Source organism: Pongo pygmaeus, chromosome 5, assembly GCF_028885625.2.
Source record: "Pongo pygmaeus isolate AG05252 chromosome 5, NHGRI_mPonPyg2-v2.0_pri, whole genome shotgun sequence".
Classification (NCBI taxonomy): domain Eukaryota; kingdom Metazoa; phylum Chordata; class Mammalia; order Primates; family Hominidae; genus Pongo; species Pongo pygmaeus.
Genome location: NC_072378.2, coordinates 154685668 through 154709321, shown reverse-complemented (window position 1 = coordinate 154709321; position 23654 = coordinate 154685668). Strand labels below are relative to the sequence as shown.

At 41.9% G+C, this 23654-nt stretch overlaps 1 protein-coding gene across 3 annotated transcripts in view; it reads left to right on the top strand.

Moving 5' to 3' along the window:
- IPCEF1 (interaction protein for cytohesin exchange factors 1) overlaps positions 1–10356 on the top strand; it is a 208627-nt gene extending 198271 nt beyond the window's left edge. For all 3 annotated transcript variants that reach the window (XM_054490561.2, XM_054490559.2, XM_054490560.2), the window contains exon 12: positions 6089–10356. In XM_054490561.2, the coding sequence (XP_054346536.1) occupies positions 6089–6301 (213 nt within the window). In that variant the 3' untranslated portion in view covers positions 6302–10356. The remainder of the gene's footprint in view (positions 1–6088) is intronic.
- The last annotated feature ends 13298 nt before the right edge of the window (positions 10357–23654 follow it).

The window sequence follows — 23654 nt, the reverse complement described above, 5'->3', positions numbered from 1 at the left end:
ATTTCAAAGTGTCTGTGGCCAGGAATCTGGGTGTGGCTTGCTCAAATGCCTCTGCCCCCTGGTCTCTCACAAGGTTGTGATCAAGGTGTCAGCTGGGGCTGCATTCATTCCTCCATGGAGAGGGATCAGTTTCTAAACTCCTGCATGTAGTTATTGGCAGGATTCAGCTCCTTTCAGGTTGTTGGACTGAGGGTCTCAGTTGCTCTCTGGCTGTTGGCCAGAGGCTCCCCTCAGTTCCTTGCCACGTGGGCTTCTCCACAGGGCAGGTCACAACTTGGACACTGGCTTCTTTCAGAGCAAGCAACACAGTGAGAGTGAGTAAGTGAGATGGGTTATAACCCAGTGCAGTAATGACATCACATTACTTTTGCAGTATTCTATTCAGTAGAAGCAAGTCATTGGGTTATCTTGTTTTCAGGGAGGAGATTACACAAGGCCTTGAATACCAGGAAGCAGAGAAGATTGGGGGCCCGCTCAGGGCTGCCTGCCCCACCCAGCTGGGAAACTGCTCTCTCTGGACATTTGTGAGAAGGAGCCCTTTCCATAGATCCCTCGTGCAGTGCTTGGGGCTGATGAAATAGAACAGGACCCATGTCATGCAGTCCTATTAACCTCAGGAGGTAGGAGGACATGCTGATGTGGAAATTGGTCTTGCTGAAGAAGCTGAACAAAAGCAAAGCGCATCAACCTATTCAAAGGAGAGAGAGAACTTGGTACATGTGTGCATGTTCATGTTGGAAGGGTATAATAATTATTTCTAATTGTTTTTAAAATTCAAAGCTGTCAAGAGAGTGGTTGCCTTTCAGGAGGAGGAGAGGATGGGACTGAGAGGGGATGTGAATGGAGCTTCTGAGTGCTGGGTGTGGGTCCTTCTGTGACCTTGGTAGTAGTTGTATGGAAGTGTTTATTTTGTGATAATTCTTTAAGCACAATTTTTCTATTTGTGCACTTTTCTCTGAATATGATATATTGCACAGAGAATATATCATACACAGAGGAAATGTTTATTTTTTAAAAGCTTCAAAGTAGGAGTGTGGACAAGCAAAGACAACAGAGTTTCACGCAGAAACAAAGAAACTGTTTTAACAATAATGTTTATATTTGCCGTAGGCGCATTCTGTAAATAAGAAAAATCCCTGCACTGGGATAGTACTGGAATGAATGCACTTCAGGGAAATTATTCTAGGAAGTGGAGCAAACTTCCAAGTTGAACTTGAGCAAAAGTTGATCGTATTATGTTGTACACTAAACACAGATATTTAGGAATTTCTAATAGCTCATCATTCACTGACTTTCGGCTAAGCCTGTTTTTATTTTAAAATAAGTTATTAATGGAATGATTAATGGGTCCAACTGAAACTCTCTATGAGTTACTCCGACCTATGTCACAAGAGCGATGAAGCCCCTCTTCCCGTAGCTACTCTGGTGGAACACATTTCCAATGCTTAGGTCTTGAGTCGAGCCACACACTGACTATTTGGAGTAAAAACTGAAAGTACAGCATTCTCTCTTTCATGGTATTTTTGGAATCTCTGCCAAACCTTGCTTGCCTGCCAGAAAGCAGAGCGGATGTTGTGAAAGTAGTTCAAAGCTCTCCAAAAGCCTCCTGCGCCATCCAGGAGAAGCTGGCTGCTGGATGAGGACCAGCCCCAGGGTGCCTGGTGTAGGAAGGAGCTTGGAAGGTTCTGTTGTTTCATTAATTTCCTTCTTCTGTATTATTGTCTACATTTTTTTCTTTCATCCATAGAAGAACTAACACATATTTGAGCCAAATGGTAAAATATTTGAACTACTTAGAGCCAAAAGCCATAATGAGAAGTGTCAGCTTAATGCCCAAAGTTGAAAAGACCCTTTTCTAAAAATTTTATTAGCTATAAAGAGGGGTTAATTCATGTTTGCAAAGTCAATTTCCCCAATTTTTATTAATTTTCAAAGATCTTATTTAGTTTTTTAATATGAAAAATTAGGATCTTCCTTTGAAGCAGATGTCTGAATTTCTTTAGAACAAAATAAAACTCTTTAAATAACTTTATATTGATAGCACTATGGTGATATCAGAGATAGAAAGCTTTTTTTGTTGTTGTTTTTTTGGAAAAGTTGTTTTGGAAGCATAGATATTGAAAACTCAGAGAGAAGAAATATGCTCTTTTGGCCCTGCCTTTCTATAAACAATCCCTCTGCTTTCCTACTGCACTGTTTTTTCTCCATTTTGGAAGGAAGGGTTCCTATCTTTATCCATCTATGTGTCTATCTTTATCTATCTATCTATCTATTAATATCTATCTATCTATTCAGCTATTGATCTATGAATCTATCCATGTCTAGTTTTTTTGTTTAATGGAAAGGATTGCCTCAGACTCCAAATAGGGTTCAGAATGCAAAAGAGAATAAAAAGCAAATTGGTAATTCATTTATTCATTTATTTCTTATTTTATATATTCATTTTTTCAACAAGGATTCAACAAATGTCTACATGTGTAGACAGTCTACATGTGCAGTCATTCTTTCAGGCACTTGGGGCTTATAGCACTTGGGGCATATCAGTTAAAAAGGTCTGCCTTCCGGAAGCTTATGTTTTAGTAGGAGAATAAACAAACATAATTTACTATTAAATGTATAATATGATAAGTGATGACAGATTTGATAAAGAATAGAAAAGAGAGGAGATAGAACATGTTGAGGAATTGATATTTAATTAGGAAAGACATGAAAGGCCTCTTTGAAAGACATAATTTGTGTAAAATCTGAAAAAAGGAAAGGGAATGAGGCTTGAGGTTCTCTGAGGCCGAATATTTCAGGCAAAAGGAACAAAAATGCAAACACCTTGGGGCAGGAGTGTGCCTAGGGCATTTAAGGAAGAGCAAGGAGGTCAGGGTAGCTGTAATGTAGTGGGGATGGAGCATGGGGAGTGCAGCAGTGGGCCAGAGGGGCAGCGGGGACTCGAGCCATTGAGGACCTCATTGCCATTGCAAACACCAGCTTCTGCTCGGAGGAAGACAGTGACCCTCTGGAAGGTTCTGAACAGAGGGATGGCATGCTTTATGTCATGTTTGAAGGTAGAACCATCAGGCTTTGCTGGTGGATTTGGTGTGGTAGAAGGAGTCAAGAATGACTCCAGTGTTTGCTCTGAGCAACTGGAAAGACGGAGTTACCATTAAGTGCTTTGTGGAAGACTACGGTAGGAACTGGGTTTGGTGTGTATTGGAAGTTGGTGGTGTGGGGTTGTAGAGAATAAGAGGAACTTAGCTTTAGAGATGTTATTTTTGAGATGCCTCTTAGGGGTTGATGTGGAACTGCTGAAGGGGAAGTTTAGACAAATGATGATGGAGTCCAGGGGAGAAGTAAGGAGAGATATAAACTTGGGACCCTCAGCCATAGGAGAGCAGGAGAGATTACATATGATTACCAACAGCATGAACATAGATAGAGCAGAGAAAAGGATACAAGCTGAGGCTTTAGAACACTCCAGTGAGAAAAGGTGGCGTGACAAGGAGGAACCAGCAACCAAGGTGGGGGAGTAAGTAGCAATTGTGGTACAAGAAAAATCAGGAGAATGTATCATAGGAGCACAACAATGAAACTGTTCAACAAGGAGGAGTAGTCAATTGTTTTAGGTGTGCTGATAAATAAGTTGAAGATGGATCATTGGTTTAACATTGATTTAATGGTTTATTGGATTTAACAACGTGGAGGTCACTGATGGTCTTCACAAGAGAGTTTTGGTGAATGGTGTGGGCCAAAGCCTGCTGGGACTGAATCTATGCAGAATGGGCCATTGGAGACAGGAAAAAGTGGAGCATTAGCTGGATAGGGATTTGGGGGCAGAGAGGAATTTTAACATGGAAGAAATAACAGCAAACATGTATACCAGTGAGACTGCTGGAGGGGATCTGGGAAGTTGGTGAGTCAGAGAAGAGAACAGAATCGCTGGGATGAATTTCTTGAGTAAGAGAGCGGGGGCCATTGTGCCCAAGTGGAGGGATTGGCCTTTGCTAGGAGCACAGATGCTCCGTCTCTGTGAACAGGGCAGAAGGCAGCATAGATTTAAATCCATGTAGTTCGTGGGCAATAGGAATTTGGGAGAAGTGCTCTTCTGATGGCTTCCATTTCCTCAAAAAAGAGATAACAAGGCCATCAGCTGCGAGTGAGGATGAGAGAGGGGGTTTGAGATGAGAAGAGTTTTGAAATAGTCATTTGGGAGACTGCCAGAAAAAGGATGTGAAAATGTGATGACTGGAGAGTAGTGAAAATCCACTTACTGGCAGTGGTTGTGAAGTTTTAGTTTCACACATGCTGTCCTGGGGATAGTCAAAAAGAGTAGTTCAATCACACGCATGAATTGAATGTCTACATGGCACTTGGCATTGTGTTAGGTGCAGGGAATACAGGGATGAAGGAAATGTTTCTTGTCATCTTCTTTAAGCTTTAGAAGAGGGGCCATGACTTACCCGTAAATACCTAAATGTACCTCGGTAAGTTCTCAGAGGGCATCATTGGAAGGCATGAGAATATAAAAACTTAAAAGCTTATCAGTCCAATTTTGGGAGTGCAGGGAAGGTTTCCTGGACAATGTGATGCCTCAAGTGAGTATAGATTTACGGGTTTTGAAAAATTGGGTAGGCCAGGTGCAGTGGCTCATGCCTGTAATCCCAGCACTTTGGGAGGCTGAGGTGGGTGTATCACTTGAGGTAAGGAGTTTGAGACCAGCCTGGCCAACATGGCGAAACCCCATCTCTACTAAAAATAGAAAAATTAGCCGGGCATGGTGGCGCATGCCTGTAATCCCAGCTACTTGGGAGGTTGAGGCAGGAGAATCGCTTGAACCCGGGAGGTGGAGCTTGCAGTGAGCTGAGATCAGGCCACTGCACTCCAGCCTGGGCAACAGAGTGACTCTGTTTCAAAAGAAAAGAAAAGAAAAGAAAAAAATTGGGTAAAGAAAGATTGGAAAGTGTTCTGTGTAAAAGAAACTCTAGAAATTAGAGTTTATGAGGTGAAGAAAGGCAAGGAAGACTCTTCGTGTGGCACAGCGACATGGAGGTGTGAGCTAGTGTTGTGTGGGTGAGAAAATGCATGCCAGTACATTAGACCGGAGAGTCAGAAGGAAGCAGAGTATCAACAAATGGTGCCAGTGCAGGTGAGGAGCCTTGGTGTAAGGGGATCCATGAGGGGAATCAGCATTTAGATGCATCCCTGCTCTGCTAAGTGGAGGTGGAGTTGAAGTGGGCATTGGACGCAGTGGTCTCGCTCAGGAGTCTGTGGCAGCAGATCAAATGTGATATATTGAACTGGATATCCAACCTTAGGACTATGGTCATGGGATGGAGAAAACAGGCATAGATTAGAGATACAATTGTCAGGGCTGAATATTTGTTTTTAATATGGAGGATGAATCTTATTTTTACTCCATTCCTTGTCTATAGAAAACTCTAACCTGAGCTAGACATTTCAGAAATGTGTGCCATTGGTTACAGAGGAGGCAGAATGGAATAGCACCAATAGGTTGTTTATTAGCATTATTGGAATACATACTATTTTGATGGAAGATTAGTAGCCTCTTCTTTGACTGAAAAGATAACCTGTGTATTTATTCTGTGTGTATTAAATACATGTGATTTATTACAAATAAAGATAATTTAATAAAATCTTAAAAGACGTATTTTATGTTGCCATATGTCCTAGGTAAAGTGTTATGTTCCAATTTTGCTTAGTGAAGTTTGGATAGTCAATAAAATGCTGATACCTACAGTGAAAAGTTTTAGGAGGCATGATTCCCACACCAAGGTAGAATTGTTGCTGTGGTGTGGAATAATGGATTGATCAGGGAAAGGCAACATAGAAGATCTTTGCTATATGTCTAGCTCTTCCACTGACCCTTGGGTAGGATACTTCACTTCTTTGTGGCTAGCATATGCAAACAAATGTCGTATTTCTTAGGCTTGATGCTGGATTTAGAATATTAACATGCAAAACTGCTTTGGTAATTTTATGTGAAAGTATATGTGTACTTGTAAAAGAGTTGGTAAAGATGGTTTATGTAAATTAAGACACTCTCAACATACCCCCTTCCCCTTTTTTTCTACTCACACAGTGTAAAGAACATGATCTGGCCATGATTAATCAGTTACTGGATGATCCGAAGCTGACAGCCAGGAAATACAGAGAGTGGAAAGTCATGAACACCCTGCTGATCCAGGACATCTATCAGCAGCAGCGGGCTTCGCCTGCCCCTGATGACACTGATGACACCCCCCAGGAACTCAAGAAATCACCTTCTTCTCCCTCTGTTGAAAATTCCATTTGACACAAAGTCAGGGTTTTCTCCTCTTATATTTTATCACAAGCAACTCTTCAAGATGTTGCAAAAGCTTACGTTTTTTCTTAAAAGGAAAACTGAAACCCAGTCCTTCAAGCATCAGCTTCCCATCTAAAGATGCAGGTTAGGTGAAGACAATCACCGAATACACCAGGGCTCCTCATTTCAGTCATAATGCATCCATTGAGATTGGAATGATTGAGTTCAGTTGAAAGGCGTTTTTTGTGTTCCTACTGGGAGCTCACGGTGATGTGGGGCTCTAGGGGGGATGTGAGAAATGTCTCTTCTGTTCCTTGCTCTCCAGAGAATGCTATGGACAAAAATCAAATTTTACCAGGAGTAATTGTCCATGGAAACGTTCTGTTTTTCAAAAGAAGAATGTACATATTCCACTTGGCTGGGAAGCTGTGTGGCCCAAATCACTGTTTGAGTGGAGGAATGTTTTCTAGAGCAGTGACTAGAAGGACAAACGTGGTGTTGCAAAACAAAAATTCCTTGCCTTTGGTATGGAATGGTGGTGCCTTTTCCACGTGTTGAGAAGTACTTCATAGACAGTGGCACGTGGGAGAGCTGAAGGAGGAGGCGTGTTCCATATTCCACTCATTCAAAGGACAGCTTGGTGTTTTCACATTTTATGCAGGTTAGGGGATCTGATTAATGTTTCCTTTCCTTACAACAGCTAGAGAAAACATCTCATCACAATTGGAGACCTCTACTCCCTTTGAGCTTTCCTACTCAATGGTAGGAGATAGTAATATGTTCAGCAAAGAATGTCTACTGCTCTTGTTCTTGGCTGTGATCCCTATACATAGTGTAAATTTATATCCAGATTTCCCAGGCTCAATATTGACAAGATGACTTTGGCATTTTAATTGTTTTAATATCTTTACTCAAAAAAACAAAAAACAGAAACAAAAACCCACGGAGACAACAAAAGAGTTAAACATGATGGTTTTATTTTTGTATGTTTATATGTCACTTGTGTGCTATGTGAATAGCTATGTTTGTTATTTAAATATATTTATAGAAGTTCAAATTACTAGTGTTTTAAAAGATGATATACTATTATATATTGTGCTTAGTATATATTTGATGAGTCTATACTTTTTGCTTGAGAAAAATAGAAATACTATTGATTCACTGGTGTTATGATGTTGCACTATGTCTGAGGAATGCTCAGGAAATCTTGTGGGAAAAAATGGGGCATGCATTCATAATTTTTCTTTTTCTTCCCCACCCCAACTCCCATGAGCTCTTAAATTTAGATTTCTATCTCTTGTAAGTCACTCTTTTAACCTGAAAAGGACTTTCATCTTAGATTATCCTTTCTATTAAATAAACTTTACGTTTTGTGCCATTTATGCCTGCAAACCTTAGACCAAAGACAACACAACTAATGTTATCTTTTCATTAAAGACTAATAGAAATTTAGAAATCATTGTGTTAAAGAGAGCTCATAGAGAAACAATATGAAAGTCTTCCCTTACTAATCACCATGAATATTTCTCACCATAGGAATAACCACAACCCACCAAGTACCCATGTTGGCCCTGCCTACCCCTAACAAATTGTTGACACAACCTATTTTGTTTTATAGCTTCGAAGTGTGGCTTGACATTCAAATGGAAGGAACCACCTGAATTATATCTGCAAACAAAATGGAAATAGTTGTTGAATAGTTCCCCAAGCTTTACTAAGAAGCATTAATACTCTGTAAACAAACAAAAAACAACTTTAGCATTAAGAAATAAAAATAAAAAACAAGAAGCAAGTTGTACTACTAGAAGCTTCTCTAAGATAAGAGGCCAGGCCAATCAGTTTGGCCCAGCAAACATGTGGGTACTTCTCCACCTAGGGAAGCCACTGAAGATGAGTTTGACCTGTGGTGACCTGAAGGAGGGAACATTCAGATCCTCAGATTGCATCCTGATGCCCTGGTTTGGGAGAGCAGTGCTTTAACCTTTTGGCCCTGGAAATTACTGATTCTTTCTGTGATTAGCAGATACTAGAAGGGAAATTATTTAGGATTGGCAATGTAAAGAGTATTGAAGGAACGACAAATAACAATAGCAGAAATAACAGTGTGACACAAAGTGCCCTTCCACCTATTTTTCTTTGGTTTGCAACACCAACCTGTAGACTTCCAGTTTTTCTTAAATTGAAGAGCCCCAGACACTTTTGAGCAGGGTTTGTGAATACCTTTGAATGCTTTCCTTTGGCTTTTCATGAAGACATATTTCCCCAACCTTTCAATTGTAAACTCCTTTAGTACCATTCAAACTTACAGGCAAAAAAGATCCCTGGATTACTTAGCCAAGGCTTAAAGTTATTTTTCAAAGTCAAGAACATTAGCCTAGAAGTTTTTGCTTTGCTAGTTAAAGCTTACTTTGCAGAGCTTCCCAAAGTGAAAGTGAAACTGAATTTCACAATTTTTCACCTGGCTTTCTGGAGCCCCATTGCCTGCTCATTCGTGTTTTTCCCCCTGTGAATTCTTTTGCTTTTGACCAGGTTGTGCTAGAAAGTAGGGCTGCTTCTGTGAGTTCTCAGCCTAGGCTGTGGCCACTAAGACGTGGGTGGGGGGATAGACAGGAGTGAGAGGGAGAATGGGCGACACTTTCCATGACACTCAATGTAGGAAGACATGGACTTCTCTCTCTTGGCCTCAAGCCACTTTTCTGGTCCAAAGAATATTGGGAAAACTGGATTACTTTCAGTATATTTCTTGAGACCGGGTCATCTCTGAAATGCATTTGGGGTAGTTTCATGGGGTCCAAGGGCCAACTCCTATACCCAGTCCTACAGTGTCTGTGAGCTGTGGAATGAGAGAGAAAACCATGGCTGCTCAGGAAGGAAGTGGAGAATCTCTCAGCACACGTAGATCCAAATCTGTGGCACCTGCTAAAGATTAGGATTTGGAGAGGACTCCTCTTTGGGGTTGTGAAGAGGACCTTTTCCCTCTATTGTTAGCCTGTAGATCCAGAACGGAGCCTGATGTGATGCCTTCACTGGTTGATATATTGCACATAGACACGCTGAGCCCTGCATTGCAAGGGCCTCTGTTGCTTTAAAGAATTCTTAGTTTTGCCACAACAGCTCAAATCTCAGAATAGGATCAAAGGCCTAGAAAGACTCCTAAAGTATAGGATTACAAACATTCCAGGAAGCGTAAGAAAGAGATTGTGTTTGGAGTCAGATTTCAATGTGAAACCCATGCCTTATATTTACACAGCACTTTGTAGTTTACAAATTGGTGTGTTTTCAGCCCCCTCCCGCTGCCCCAAGCTCTATGTGAGATGATTGTGGATTATTACAGTGAAGTGCCTGGCCCAGAGCCCCAAGTGGTGAAGGGGGAACTTGAGTCTCAGGACTCCCAGCGGCTCTCTGCCCGTTCCCTCCTCTCTGCCCCGCACCTCGCTTCACCTATTACCTTGTGAAGTTGCTGTTGGCACATAGCCCACTAGGAAACCAAGAAGTTTGACTTGGAGTGTGTGTTTCATTGCACTGGGCTCAGCATACGGCTGGCCCTGGTGGCTGTTTGGCTAAATTCTCCATTTGAAACCTAAAGGGCCCTTTCTGTGCTTGAGCACAGTCTCCTCCTAATGGTCCTGCCTCAACCTGCTGGCGGGCTGTCTATGGATTGGGGTTTCACCTAATCATACTGTTTCCTTTCTTTTCTTTCTGTACATTAGACTACTTGGGAGGTGCTGTGTGATCCTTGGATGAAAAACATATATTTAAAGAAATGGAGAGTGTTTATTTTGTTTGCTTTTTAAGGCATGTGCTGTCAGATGTCAGAGACCCAACTTAGTGATTAGAGGTTGGTCCTTTGACCTTCTTCTCTTAATTGCTTTTCATGTAATCATGATAATTTACTCAGGTAGCACTCCAGTCACAAACAATGTCACAGAGATGAAACAGATTCAAAGAAAAAATATTTTTAAGTCTTTTGAAAAGAAGTGCTATTCAAATTTAAGCCATGTTTAAATTCATAGGTACATTATCTCTTTGTAAGAAATACTTCTGTTTTTTTTTTTTTTTTTTTTTTTTTTAAGACAGAGTCTTGCTCTGTTGCCCAGGCTGGATTGCGGTGGCGCGATCTCAGCCCACTGCAACCTCTGCCTCCCTGGTTCAAGTGATTCTCCTGCCTCAGCCTCCCGAGTAGCTGGGACTACGCCCGGCTAATTTTTATATTTTTAGTAGAGACCGGGGTTTACCATGTTGCCCAGGCTGGTTTCAAACTCCTGACCTCAGGTGATCTGCCTGCCTCTGCCTCCCAAGTGCTGGGATTACAGGTGTGAGCCACCACACCTGGCCGAAAGACAGTATTTTGATATAGCCACATACATGATTTAATGAGTAATGTTAAGTACAGAAAAGCTGCCATATCCACATAGTTTTAGGGGGCATTTCTTCTTCAGTCTAACAAGAATATGATATCCAATTGTGGTTTTCCAATTTATTTCTCTTCCAATTTCTTTTGTATACCTCACAGGAGAAATTGAATCCTAGAACTGGGAGATGACTGCCCTGCCCAGGGTTTTGTAATACATAATTGAAAATAAAAGTCCCCAAAACTAAATGTTTGCAGCCTGTATGAAACGGACTGTGGAAGGGGGATAATTTCTCTCCTCACAGAAAGCCACTCCTCTCCTTGAATGAGACATTGAGCAGACACACGTTTCTCTGTGTCTGGAGCAGGAAACAATTCCCTTGCCTCTTCAGCACATCTCAATTCTTTCCCACATGACCCCAGAACCACATAGAAAACATTGAAAATAATGGATTCTTCATTGAAAAAAGCTTTATATTTCTCTTGCTGTAAGGAGACTTAACTGCTCTGTATTTGATTTTTTTTTTTTTTTTTTTTTAACATTTAGCCCAAAAGGGAAGTGTGCCCCATGGAAAGAGCAAATGCCGTAAAATAGAAACCAGGAGTTTTAATCACCATATATTTTAATGTGCTTGCATGATGGGAACGTGACTTTTAGCACTGCATGGTGTTTGGGGTCAAAATATTAATGTGGAAATCTTAGCTGAAGTTTTACTGTGCTCTCATCCTGTGTCAGCTACCCCTCCAAACTGAAAAAGAGGCATGGCTCATTTCTCTCCTGCTTTATGTTTTTGAGGTTGACTTGTAAGATAAAAATAAAAATAAGAAAAAAAATATCTAGTCAAATGATATGAAAAAAAGTTGAAATATACTACTGGTGTTCATTTTCTGTCCTGCAGTGTTGCTTTCTCAAAGAAATAAACATGTGGCTGGAAGTGTTTAATGGCTGCGTTTTGATCGTCTACAACAAGGTTACAGTGCCCTCTGGTGGCAGTCATCAAAATCGCTTCTAGACTTGTTTTTATTTTTAAATAAAAGATCTAATTATATTGGAAATCTGTTTCAACAATAACCGATGTGGTCTTTTCCAGTGGTTCTCAATTTACAGGTTTATTAATACAATAATATTTAGATTTTTCAAGAATTGCCATTGGACCACTAAATTTGACTTGCACATTGTATTATTATTATTTCTAGGCACCCACATTTTGTTTAAAGAATTTTTAAAATTTGCGTATTATAAAAGTTACAAACTGTGGTCCACAAGCTGCTTAAAACATATGAGATATTTATTTGAAAACGAACAAAGAAAATAATGAAAGAGCCTAATAAATTGCCTTTCTTTTGGATCCACCGATCAGAGGGAAGCAGCCTGCCTTTGAACTGATTCATACTCCTTGACTGCTGTCTACCCACAGTTTTCATTTTGTTCCTGATTCTCTCCCAATTCTCACCTCACAAGCCAAGCTCCACCTTCTGTTTTCTTTGTCCTGCCACCACCACATATTTCTAGGCTCCTACATGGAAGCAGTAAAAATTATTTTAGACCAAAGGAATTAGTAAAAGGCATAGGTACCATGCGTTTCCTGATTTCTGGAACAATCTCATATTATTTCCTATTGCTGATATAACAAATTACCACAAATAGAGCAGCTTCAACAAATTTGTGACCTCACAGTTCGAGGAAGGTTGCACTCCTTGCGGAGGCTCTGGGGGAGAATCCATTTCTTTGCCCACTCCCTGGGCTACAGGTGCCCCACTTTGCTTGTCTCTGAGCTTCTTCCTCCAGTTTCAGTGTCAGCAACTTGCACCTCGTGCATTCCTTCTCTCCTCACCTCCTCCTGGGGCTTTTTTTTTTTTTTTTTGAGATAGAGTTTCACTCTGTCGCCCAGGCTGGAGTGCAGTGGCGTGATCTTGGCTCACTGCAACCTCCGCCTCCCGGGTTCAAGTGACTGTCCTGCCTCAGCCTCCTGAGTAGCTGGGATTACAGGCACCCGCCATCATGACCGGCTAATTTTTCGTATTTTCAGTAGAGACGAGACTTCGCCATGTTGGGCAGGCTGGTCTTGAACTCCTGACCTTAGGGGATCTGCCCGCCTCGGCCTCCCAAAGTGCTGGGATTACAGGCGTGAGCCACCGGTCCTGGCCGGGGCTCCTTTAAGGACCCTTGTGATTACAACAGGCTCACCTGGATAATCCAGGTGAATCTATTTGAAGGTCAGTTGATTTGCAGCCTAAATTCCCCTTTGTTACATCTACACAGGTTCCAGTGATTAGGACTGAACACTGTCTACACAGGTTCCAGTGATTAGGACTGAACACTATCCTGCTTATCTCAAATCTCCCTTTCAAATACCCTGCTGAGTCCCCGTGGACCAGCAACACCGCCCAGAAATCCCAGGAATTCCACGTTTTAGCTACAAACATGAAAGTCCTTTTTCACACCATGTAACTTGAATTTGACTTCAAGATATGTTCACCATAGGAAAGATAATTCATCTTTATGAGGGGAAAAGCAAGAAATTTCTGGCTTTTAAGAAATCAAGTGCTGGGAGCCGTGGCTCATGTTTGCAATCCCAGCACTTTGGGAGGCTGAGGCGGGAGGACTGCTTGAAGCCAAGAGTTTGAGACCAGACTGGTCAACATAATGAGACCCTGTCTCTTTAAAAAAAAAAAAAAAAAAAAAAAAATAGCTAGGTGTGGTGGAACATGCCTGTAGTCCCAGGTCCCAGCTGCTGGAGAGGCTGAGGCAGGAGTATCCCTTGAGCCCAGGAGTTCAGGGCTATGGTGAGCTATAATCAGGCTACTGCACTGCAGTCTGGGTGACAGAACAAGACCTGGTCTCAAAAAATAAAATAAAATAAATAGAAACAAAAATAAAAATCATGTGTGCACAGGTGCAATGGGGACAATATTTTAATTATCAAATCAGGTATTCACAATACCTGCATTTAAAGACAAAGCATTAAAAAATCACTTTTGAGAATCAAGTATCATCAAGCAAAGGATAATTTAGGCCTTAACATCTTAGGTTTATGATCTGCTTGGTGCCATGTCAGACTGATGGATTTGATCTAATCTGCAGCCTCTTCCCCCATGACGGTGTGAGGGGGCTTTTCTGAGTGGATGTTGATGTTGAAATACATGGATAAATACAGAATTTCATTGGTCCTGACCTGTGTAACCACAACCTGAACACTATTTCACTTCTTTCTTTCTTTTCTTTCCTTTCTTTCTTTCTGTCGTCTCTCTTTCTTTCTTTCTTTTTTTCTTTCTTTCCTTCTTTCTTTCTTCTCTCTCTTCCTTCCTTCTTTTCTTTCTTTTCTTTTCTATTTTTTCTTTTCTTCTTTTTCTTTCTTTTTAGTTCTTCTTTCTTTCTTTCTTTCTTTCTTTTTCTTTCTTTCTCTCTCTCTCTCTTTCTTTTTTTGTTTTCAAAGTCTCACTCTGTCGGCTGGAGTGCAGTGGCGCGATCTTGGCTCACTGCAACCTCTGCCTCCCAGGGTCAAGCAATTCTTGTTCTGCAGCTTCGTGAACAGCTGGGATTACAGGCCTGCGCCACCATACGCGGCTAACTTTTCTGTATTTTTAGTAGAGACAGGGTTTCACCATGTTGCCCAGGCTTGTCTTAAACTTCTGGCCTCAAGCGATCCACCCACCTCAGCATCCCAAATTGCTGGGACTTGCAGGCTTGAGCCACCACGTCCGGCCCTCTATTTGTTGTTTCTCTTCAAACAAACGAACCAACCTGGATTTATAGCTAATTCCTTGATGCCAGTCTGCTTGTTTTTCCAGTCATGTATTCTAGGAAGGCATAAACACAACATCAACCCAGAAGTCTCTTCTGAGCATACCTTGGCAGTTCTAGCCAGAGTAGGAGGTGTGGGGATGGAACAAAATTCCCAGGCAAACAGGGTGCCTGGAGATTTAGCACGTTATTGTCCTCATGTCAAAGGTTCTTGCTGTGGATGCTGTTGATGCCCTGCCCAGATCCCTTTACCTGGCCAGAGCTTTCATTCCCCAGTGGCTATGAGTATTTGCAGCTAATACTGTGCTCCTTTTCCAGAAAATTTCCCTCAGCTACATGAAAGCCACTCAGGTCAGGAGGTTATGCTCCCCATCCCCAACCATGGTGGCCACGACAATGACTGACAGATGTGGTGCAAAGGGCCCTGTCCCTCTCTTGCCCTTGTCTCAAAATGGAGGCAATTCTGTGGTCCAGGGACCAGGCTGAATCTGGTCCACAACTGAGGTCACAGCCTTGCTTAGCTTCTCCCACCCCCCTGTCCTATCTTTCTTCCCTCACTCCCTTCTGAAAGCATTCCTTTAATAAATCACGGTCCCAAGACTCCATTTCTCAGGCTTTGCTTCCAGCTTGAGGTGTTAGTACTGGAAAGGACCCAAGATACAGACTGTAAGGATGGAATTAGAGAAATGGGCGCTCCTTGGTTGCAGAGCCAGCTGCATGCCAATTGAGACAACACCTCCTGTGATCTGTGGTTGCTGAGACTTTTACCTGTGGTGAACTGAGACAAGACACAGGAGGAAGAGGGTGGACCAGCTGGGGCAGTGTCTCTGGTGTTTGACAGGTGTGGGGGAAAGCAGTCACTGAGTGCCGTTGATGCATCGAAGAGAGGAACAGGCTAAGATAACAGGCTCAGGTCTATTAACAATTTAAAGCAAAATGTTGGAGAATGGCTCTTTGGGCAACATTTAGAGAGATACTAATGATTAATACTAATCTTCTGTGGTCCGAAGGCAGAAAGAGTTCAAAATCAGGTACAAGAGTGACAGAATTTCAAAGAAGATTAAACACTTGGCCTTGGCCAGTCTTCAATGTCAAAGTCAGGATCTTGACAGAGAAGGAACAAGGCCTTGAGACTTGGAATGGGGATGTGCGGGTAAAGAAGCTTGAGAAATGTGAATCCCCAGGTTCACCTGAAATGTCTGAGCCTACAACAGAGGTGTACTCCTCCTTATTGGGATACAGGGCTCCAAGCTCCCAGGCTTGAAAACTACCCAGAGGGTTCCCATGAGGCAGGGACCTTATAAGACAATGCCTGGCCTTGCTAGGCTCGCTCCCAATTTCCCTATCTTGGGTGCCTGATTTGTCAGTAGGACCAATTAGCATTAGCCAATGCAGGAAGGGCTAGTCCAACTAAAGGAGGAAGGCACTTATACATCAAATAACTGCAGAATCTTCTGACTCACTGGCAGGAACCAGGACACAACACCTGGGAGTAGATCCTGAAGGTTGGATCAAGGGAAGCAAGAACAAAGCATCAAGCAAGACAAGAGAGAGGTTATTAATATAGGCTTAATATACCATCCCTGTTGTCTGCCACAGGAATTCATGCTGGGCAAGAGCCCTGGGAGACTAATATGCTGCTGAAATGGCTCTCCTTGAAAGCCTGGAAAATGGTGTCCCAAATTTAATGAAGATGAGATGTCAGAACTGCCAGGCAGATTGTGGAGGAAGGGACACAAGTGCCCAGAGAAGTAGGGGAAAAACTCAAAAAATTGAATTATTAAACCAGGAAACCCACTAGCAGATAATGTGCCTTGGTGGGACATTATTTGCCAAAGCAATTGGGACGTGCTGGTGAGGGGGCTATTAGCATCACTAAAAAGCTTATGGTGGCTGTCCTGTGGAGGTGGGAACTGTCAGTAGGAGATGCTGTGAGGGAAAATAACTATCTAGAAGCAATGGGGATGATAGAATTCTGGAATAGTAGAGGCCAGATGGCAGCACTTTATAGTCATAAGCAAGGTATTCAGAACTACCGTAGTAGGCACAAGGCTGGAATGGCTACCTGGGGCCTTGACCATGTGGGACCAACCATATGGATCTTGGAAGATCTTGGGAGATTGCTAATAGAACGATAGAATGTGGCATTTCTAAAGACAAGATATATGGGAAGTTTCTCTCTCTCTCTCTCTCCACACACATGCACACACACACACACACACGATCCAGAATGGATATGCAGAAGGCTGAGGTCAGCTGCCTCAAAAGAAAGTCACAATCCCTTGTTCAGTTTTGAGACCTAACCCTCAAGAGGAGGCTGTTTCTCATGAGGAAGATGATTTTAACAACACCGTGTGATATGGGTAGGCTTTGAGTCCCCACCCAGATCTCATCTTGAATTGTAGTTCCCATAATCCCACGTGTCATGGGAGGGATGGAGGGGAGGTAATTGAATCATGGGGACAGTTACCCCCATGCTGTTCTTGTGATAGTGAGTGAGTTCTCACAAGATCTGATGGTTTTGTAAAAGACTTTCCCGCTCTCCTTTGCTCTGCACTTCTCTCTCCTGCTGCCATGTAAAGAAGGATGCGTTTTCTTCCCCTTCTACCACAATGGTTAAGTTTCCTGAGGCCTCCCCAGCCATGTGGAACTGTGAGTCAATCAAACCTCTTTTCTTTATAAATTACGCAGTCTCAGGTATGTCTTCACAGCAGTGTGAAAATGAACTAATACACCCTGAGATAAGATACAGGCAATTCCCCTAGTCCTTCCCAAAGGAACCTATAATCATTTACTTGGGCAACTGTACAATGGGGAAGGGGAATACATAAATCTTTTAAGAAAAATTGTATACAGGGGCCACATTGTTTCTGATTTCCAGGAACTACTCAAAAAATATCATGGCCTCTGTGTTAAGATAGGGGTATACAGAGGTCAAGTAATAAATGACCCATGTTCTCACTGGTTTCTAAATGTATAATTGGAATAGCCAGACCTAGCAGTTGGAAGAATTCTCATGTTGGTTCTTTGACCAATAATAGCAGTCACAGGCCAAATAGAGAGGGGCCAAATAGAAGTTTTTGAAGCTGCCTCTCTCAGGAAAGATAGTAAATAATAATCCATATTACATCTAAGGGAATTGGCAGAGATTAATGCCACTCTTAATGACTTTAAGAATACAAGAGTAATGGTCCCCACTTATACCTATTCAATTCACCAATTTGGTCTCTGAAAAACCCAGATGGATAGGGCAAATTACAGTAGGTTCCTGCAAACTCAACCAAGTTATAACTCCACTTGTAGTTACTATGCTAGATGTGGGATTTTCCTAGAGCAGATTACAGCCTCAAGTGCATAGACTTTGGCTAGGTGAGTGCATTCTTTTAAATAACCATCGTGAAGGAGGATCAGAGGCATTTCACATTTATATGAAAGGGGTGACAATACCCATTTATGGTCTTGCCCCAGGGCTATATTTATTCTCCTGCTATGTGTCACAATATAGTCAAAAGGGACCTAAACCATTTGGACATTCCACAGACCATTACATTGGTTCACTCTATTGATGATATCATGTAATAAACACTAAGAATTTGATCAGTAAGAAGTGGCATATACTCTGAAGACTATGGTTAGACACAATAACTCCAGAGTAAGTGAGAAACTCTATAAATATTCAGGGGCTGCCTGAAGTAGTTAGAGGTTCAATGGGCTAAGGCAAGCCGGGGCATCTCATCCAAAGTAAAGAACAATTTATTGCACCTTGCACTTCTACCAGTAAGAAAGAAGCACTATACTTGGTGGGGCTGTTTAAGTTTTCTAGGCAACATATTCTATACTTAGAAAGATTGTTTTGACTTCATTCATTGGGTGATATGGGAAGCTTCTTTTTTGGGTGGAACATGAATGGGCTGTACAGTGGGAACAGGTTATGGTATAAGTAGTCCTATTTTGGGGGCCATATGGCTTAGCAGATCCCATGGTAGTAGAGGTAGATACAGTACAGAAAAAATGTGGAGTCCCTGGCAATCTCCAATAGGGGAGTCACAGGACAGATCCCTAGGGTTCTGGAGCAAGCCCATGCCATCTGCAACAGAGAAAGGGCCACCACTAGAAAATATATCCTGACATGCTATGTAGACCTGGTAGGCACTAACCATGGTAGAGTGTCTAACCAGGGGGCTATCAGCTAACATTGCAGCTAGAACTAACCATCAAGAGCTGGGTACTGTTAGACTAGTTTAGCCTGGAAGCACTTCATTATAAAACGGAAGTGGTACATCCAGGATTGGGCTCAAGCAGCTGCAGAGGGCATAAGAAAATCACATAAACTGGTGTCCCAGATACCTATATTAGTTACCACTATTACATAGTCACCTCTCATCTTGCAACACAGTTGACCTGATGGGAAAGTTCTCATTGTCAAACAGAGGAAAAAAACGCCTGAACTTAATTCACTAATGGGTCAGCTTAATATGTGAGTTAAAGTAAAAAATGGGCTATGACTGCCCTACAGCCTCACTTATGGGTGACTCTGAAAGCTGGTGGTGAATGGAAAGCCTTCCATGGGGCAGAGCTTCATGTAACACATCTTGCCATCCATGTTGTGTGGAGAGAGAAGTGGCCCAAGGAACATAGTGGACAAGGAAGTCTGGGGGAGAGGCTTGTGGAGGTACCTGTGGGAGTGGGCACAATGTTGATGATCTGATCTTTATATTGAATGAAAATACCTACCAGAGAGCATCCCTTTCAGAAGAAGCACACAGGCAGGATGACTCAGCCAGCAATGTCTGCTAGTTTCTCTGTTGACATGTGCATGGGCTCATGAACAGAGAAGACATGGTGGCAGAGATGGAGGGGCACCATGGCCCCAAGACATGCACACATTCACCAAGGCTGCAAGCTACTGCTGCTGCTGGATGGCTTGCCTGCTAATAACAAAAGTCAATGCAGAGTCCCAGTAAGGTATCATGTTTTGGGGACATCAACCAGATACTTGTTGGCAACTTGATTAGCTTGGACCCCTTCCATCTGGGAAAAAGCAATGTTTCATCCCGACTATGAAGGACAAGGATTTCACCTGTGGATTGGCCTTTCCTTGGTACAGTGCCTCAGTCAACACTAATATTCCAGGGCTCACAGAATGTTTGATCTATGCATGGGATCCCACTGTATGGCCAAGGAAGTGAGGCAGTGGGCACATAATCATGGGATCATGTGGTTCTATCACATGCTGTTCCATTCAGAAGCTGCTGGCCTGAAAGAGCCTTGAAAAAGTCTCTTGAAAGTGCAGGTGAGGCACCTGCCGGTGGAAGACACCTGATGAGAGTGGAGAATCAGCCTTCAGAATATAGTATACTTTACAAAAAACTGGCCAAACTTTATAAAAAACTGGGGTACTCTGACCCCAATAGGCTGAATTATATAGGTCAAGGAAACAAGGGGTGAAAATAGGACTGGCCCAGCTCTTCATTGCTCCAAGTGATCAACTTGGGATTTGTGTTTCCCATCCCTACAACTTTAGGCTCTCTGGGTCTAGAGGTCCTGCTCCTGCCAGAGGATGCTGTAAGAATTTCAGTAAACCTATGCCTGCCACTTAGTTCCTTTGGGTTCCTCATGCTAGGAGATCAGTGGCATTAAGGATTTACCAGCTGGCAGGGATGATTGATAATCATGAGGAGGTAAGATTGTTGTTTCTTAATAGAAGAAGGAAGAGTATGGTTGGCACTCACATGATCTATTAGGGTGTCTCTTGGTATGCCTATGCTCACACTCAGTTATAACTCGCCCAATGAAGCAACTGGCCTGATAAGTATATGGTAAACAGGGGCTCAAACAGCTCAGGGATGAAGGCCTGGGACACCAAACAGCAGAAATGCAAGTGAAGGAAAATCTAGAACGTGTTGTGTAGGAGGGGGATAATGTATCACCGAAGGCTTTAGAACCAATTGTACCACACAGCTGTAATTCATCACCCTAACTTGACTTTTGGAAGTTTCCCCAGAAATCATGACAGTTCCTATGTAGCAAACAATATGAATGAAAAGCAAGAGAACACGAGCAAGACAAGAGATGGACTCCACTGGGTGTTGACAGCGATCTGTTTATATCGCCTTATCCAGGCAGATGGACCCAAATTACAGTGAATGGTGGCTGCTAACCACTCCCCATTGCCTTGTCCTCCAGAACTTCGCCTCTGGTTGAATAGCAGCTGCTTCCCTGGAGCAGTTGTCCTTCTGCTCCCCTTCCCCACCTCTCCCTCAGCAGCCAGTGACCAATAACTGATTTATGAAGAGTACAAAAGTCCATTTCCCTTAAGGTAGAACCAGCTCTGTGGTGCAATGTGGACTTCAGAGCTGCCCTCAAGACTAGATGGAAGCTAGTTTCTATCCAGACTGTTTTGTTAATTAGCTTACTTCCCATGCTCCACCCTCCTTCCCCAATGCCCCTTCTTCTGAGATTCCCTCCTCAATGCATCACTTTAACAAAAATCCCCATCTCTGGCCCCATCTCTTCTCTGGAACCTGACCTAGGTTCCAGAGAACTAGGACAGTTACCCACCCCTTGGCATGGCTCTTCCATGTGGGGTGCCCTTTCAGTTCCATGTTCATAAGCGTACCCAGGGGAAGCACAGCATATTAAGGATGATATTGTATTTCTCCTTGCACCATAGTTTGTCAGTCCCGAGAATGAAGCTAGAATGCAAATGCACTTTCCCCTAACTTGTCACCTTAATGTATCATCCAATAGGAGTGAATATCAGAATCATTCACCAGCAATCACACGACATATTTTCAATACTGATTTTATATGTTATGCACAAAGTACTCCATTATATACCTTAAAAATTTTGGCTGGAGTTTAAGTGTTACCCTTATCCACCAACAGAAATTATTGATCAAAGTAGGTTGTAGATTTCCTCTTCCACTTTCTTTCTTTTCTTTTTTTGAGAGGGAGTCTTGTTCTGTTGCCTAGACTAGAGTGCAGTGGCACGATCTCAGCTCACTGCAACCTCCGCGTCCCAGGTTCAAGTGATTTTTGTGCCTCAGCATCCCGAGTAGCTGAGATTACAGGCACCTGCCACCACGCTCAGCTGATTTTTGTATATTTAATACAGGTGGGGTTTCACCATGTTGGCCAGGCTGGCCTTGAATTCCTGACCTCAAGAGATCTGCCTGCCTTGGCCTCCCAAAGTGTTGGGATTACAGGCGTGAGCCACCGTGCCTGGCCCACTTTCTTTCTTTACTTAAGTATCTAAGTTAACAAAATGTCTCTTTGTAAAGCCGCTGACTTGCTGAGATGCCCCATGCAAATATTGCCTTCTTGTTGGGCTATTTCATCAAGGACAGTGTGATACTTTTTAAATACAGTGTGAGGGTTATAAACCTTATGAATCAAAGTTTATTTTTCTTTCTTTGCCTATGGATGTCCAATTGCTCCAGCACCATTTGTTGAAAACACTTTTATCTTCATTGAATTGCTTTCACACCTCTGTCAAAAATAAGTCTGGCGTATTTATGTGGGCCTATTTCTGGGTTTTCTATCTCTGTTCATTTGATCCATGTCTCTATCCCTCTGTCAATACCGCACATCTTTGATTCCTGTAGCTACATAAGTATCGAAATAGGGCAGACTGCTGCTTCCTCCCAATTTATTCTTCTTTTTCAAAATGTTTTAGCTATTTTAGTTCCTTGCCCTTTCATGTAAATTTTAGAATAATCTTGTCTACATCTACAAAACCCATTGCTGGGAAAAACCTGTATATCAATTCGGGAAGAACTGACATCTTTATTACGTTGAGTCTTCCAACCTATGAACAATGTATGTCTCTCCATTTAATTAAATGTCTTTGATTTCTGTCATCAGTGTTTTATAGTTTTTAGCATGAGTCCTGTATGTTTGTATTAGAGTAACACCTAACTATTTCATTTTTTGAGTGATTGTAAGTGGCATTGTATATTTAATTTGACTGTCCATGTGTCCGTTGCAAACATATAGAAATACAGTTGATTTTTGTGTCTGTTCATCTTGAATTCTGTGATTTTGCTGAACTCCCTTATTAGTTCTAGGAGGGTTTTTTGTTTTTTTCTTTTAAGATTTCTGAGGATTTTCTACAAAGACAATCACAGTCATGTCATCTGCCAACAGAAGTTTGTTGGTTTGTTTCCTTCTGAACTGTATGACTTTTATTTCCTTCTCTTGTCTTATTGCACTGACTAGAACTTCTGGCATTTTGTTGAATAAGAGTAGTGAGAGTGGACATCCTTGCTTGTTTCCAGTGTTTAGGGAGAAAACATCCAGTCTTTCACCATTAAATATAATTGTAGCTGTAGTTTTTTGGTAGATTTTTTTTTAAATCTAGTTGATGGAGTACCTATTGCCACCTATTCTTATTTTTCTGAGAGTTTTCATCATGAATGGTTGTTAAAGTTTGTCAAATGAATTTTATGTATCAATTGATATAATCATCATTTTTCTTCTTTTACTATTGATATGGTGAGTTTCTTGATTATTTTGAATATCAAACCAGCCTTGCTTCCTTGGAATAAATTCCACTTGGTCACGGTGTATAATTCTTTTTTTTTTTTTTTTTTTTGAGACAGAGTCTTGCTCTTGTTGCTCAGGCTGGAGTGCAATGGCGCGATCTCATCTCACAGCAACCTACACCTCCTGAGTTCAAGTGATTCTCCTGCTACAGCCTCCCCAGTAGCTGGGATTACAGGCACCCACCACCATACCCAGCTAATTTTTTGTACTTTTAGTAGAGACGGGGTTTCACAATGTTGGCCAGGCTGGTCTCAAACTCCTGACCTTGGGTGATCCACCCGCCTTGGACTCCCAAAGTGCTGGGATTACAGGCGTGAGCCACCATGCCCGGCCCATGTTGTATAATTCTTATTAAATGTTGCTGAACCTTATTTGCTAATATTTTGTTAAAAAGTTTCACTTCTTTATTCAGGATGAATATTGGTCTGTAAATTTTTTTGGTGCTATCTTTATCTGGTTTGGGTATCAATGTAACAGTAGCTTTGAAAGTAAATTGGGAAGTGTTTTCTTCTATTTTCTCAAAGAGATTGTGTAGAATTGATGTAAATTGTTCTTTAAATGTTTGGTAGAAGCCTTCAGTGAAATTATCTGGGCTTGGAGACATCTTTTTTGAGAATTTTAAAATAACAAGTTCTATTTCCTTAATACTTATAGGATATTGAAATTATCTGTTTCATATTGGGTGATTTGTGGTAGTTTGTGATTTTTGGGGAATTGGC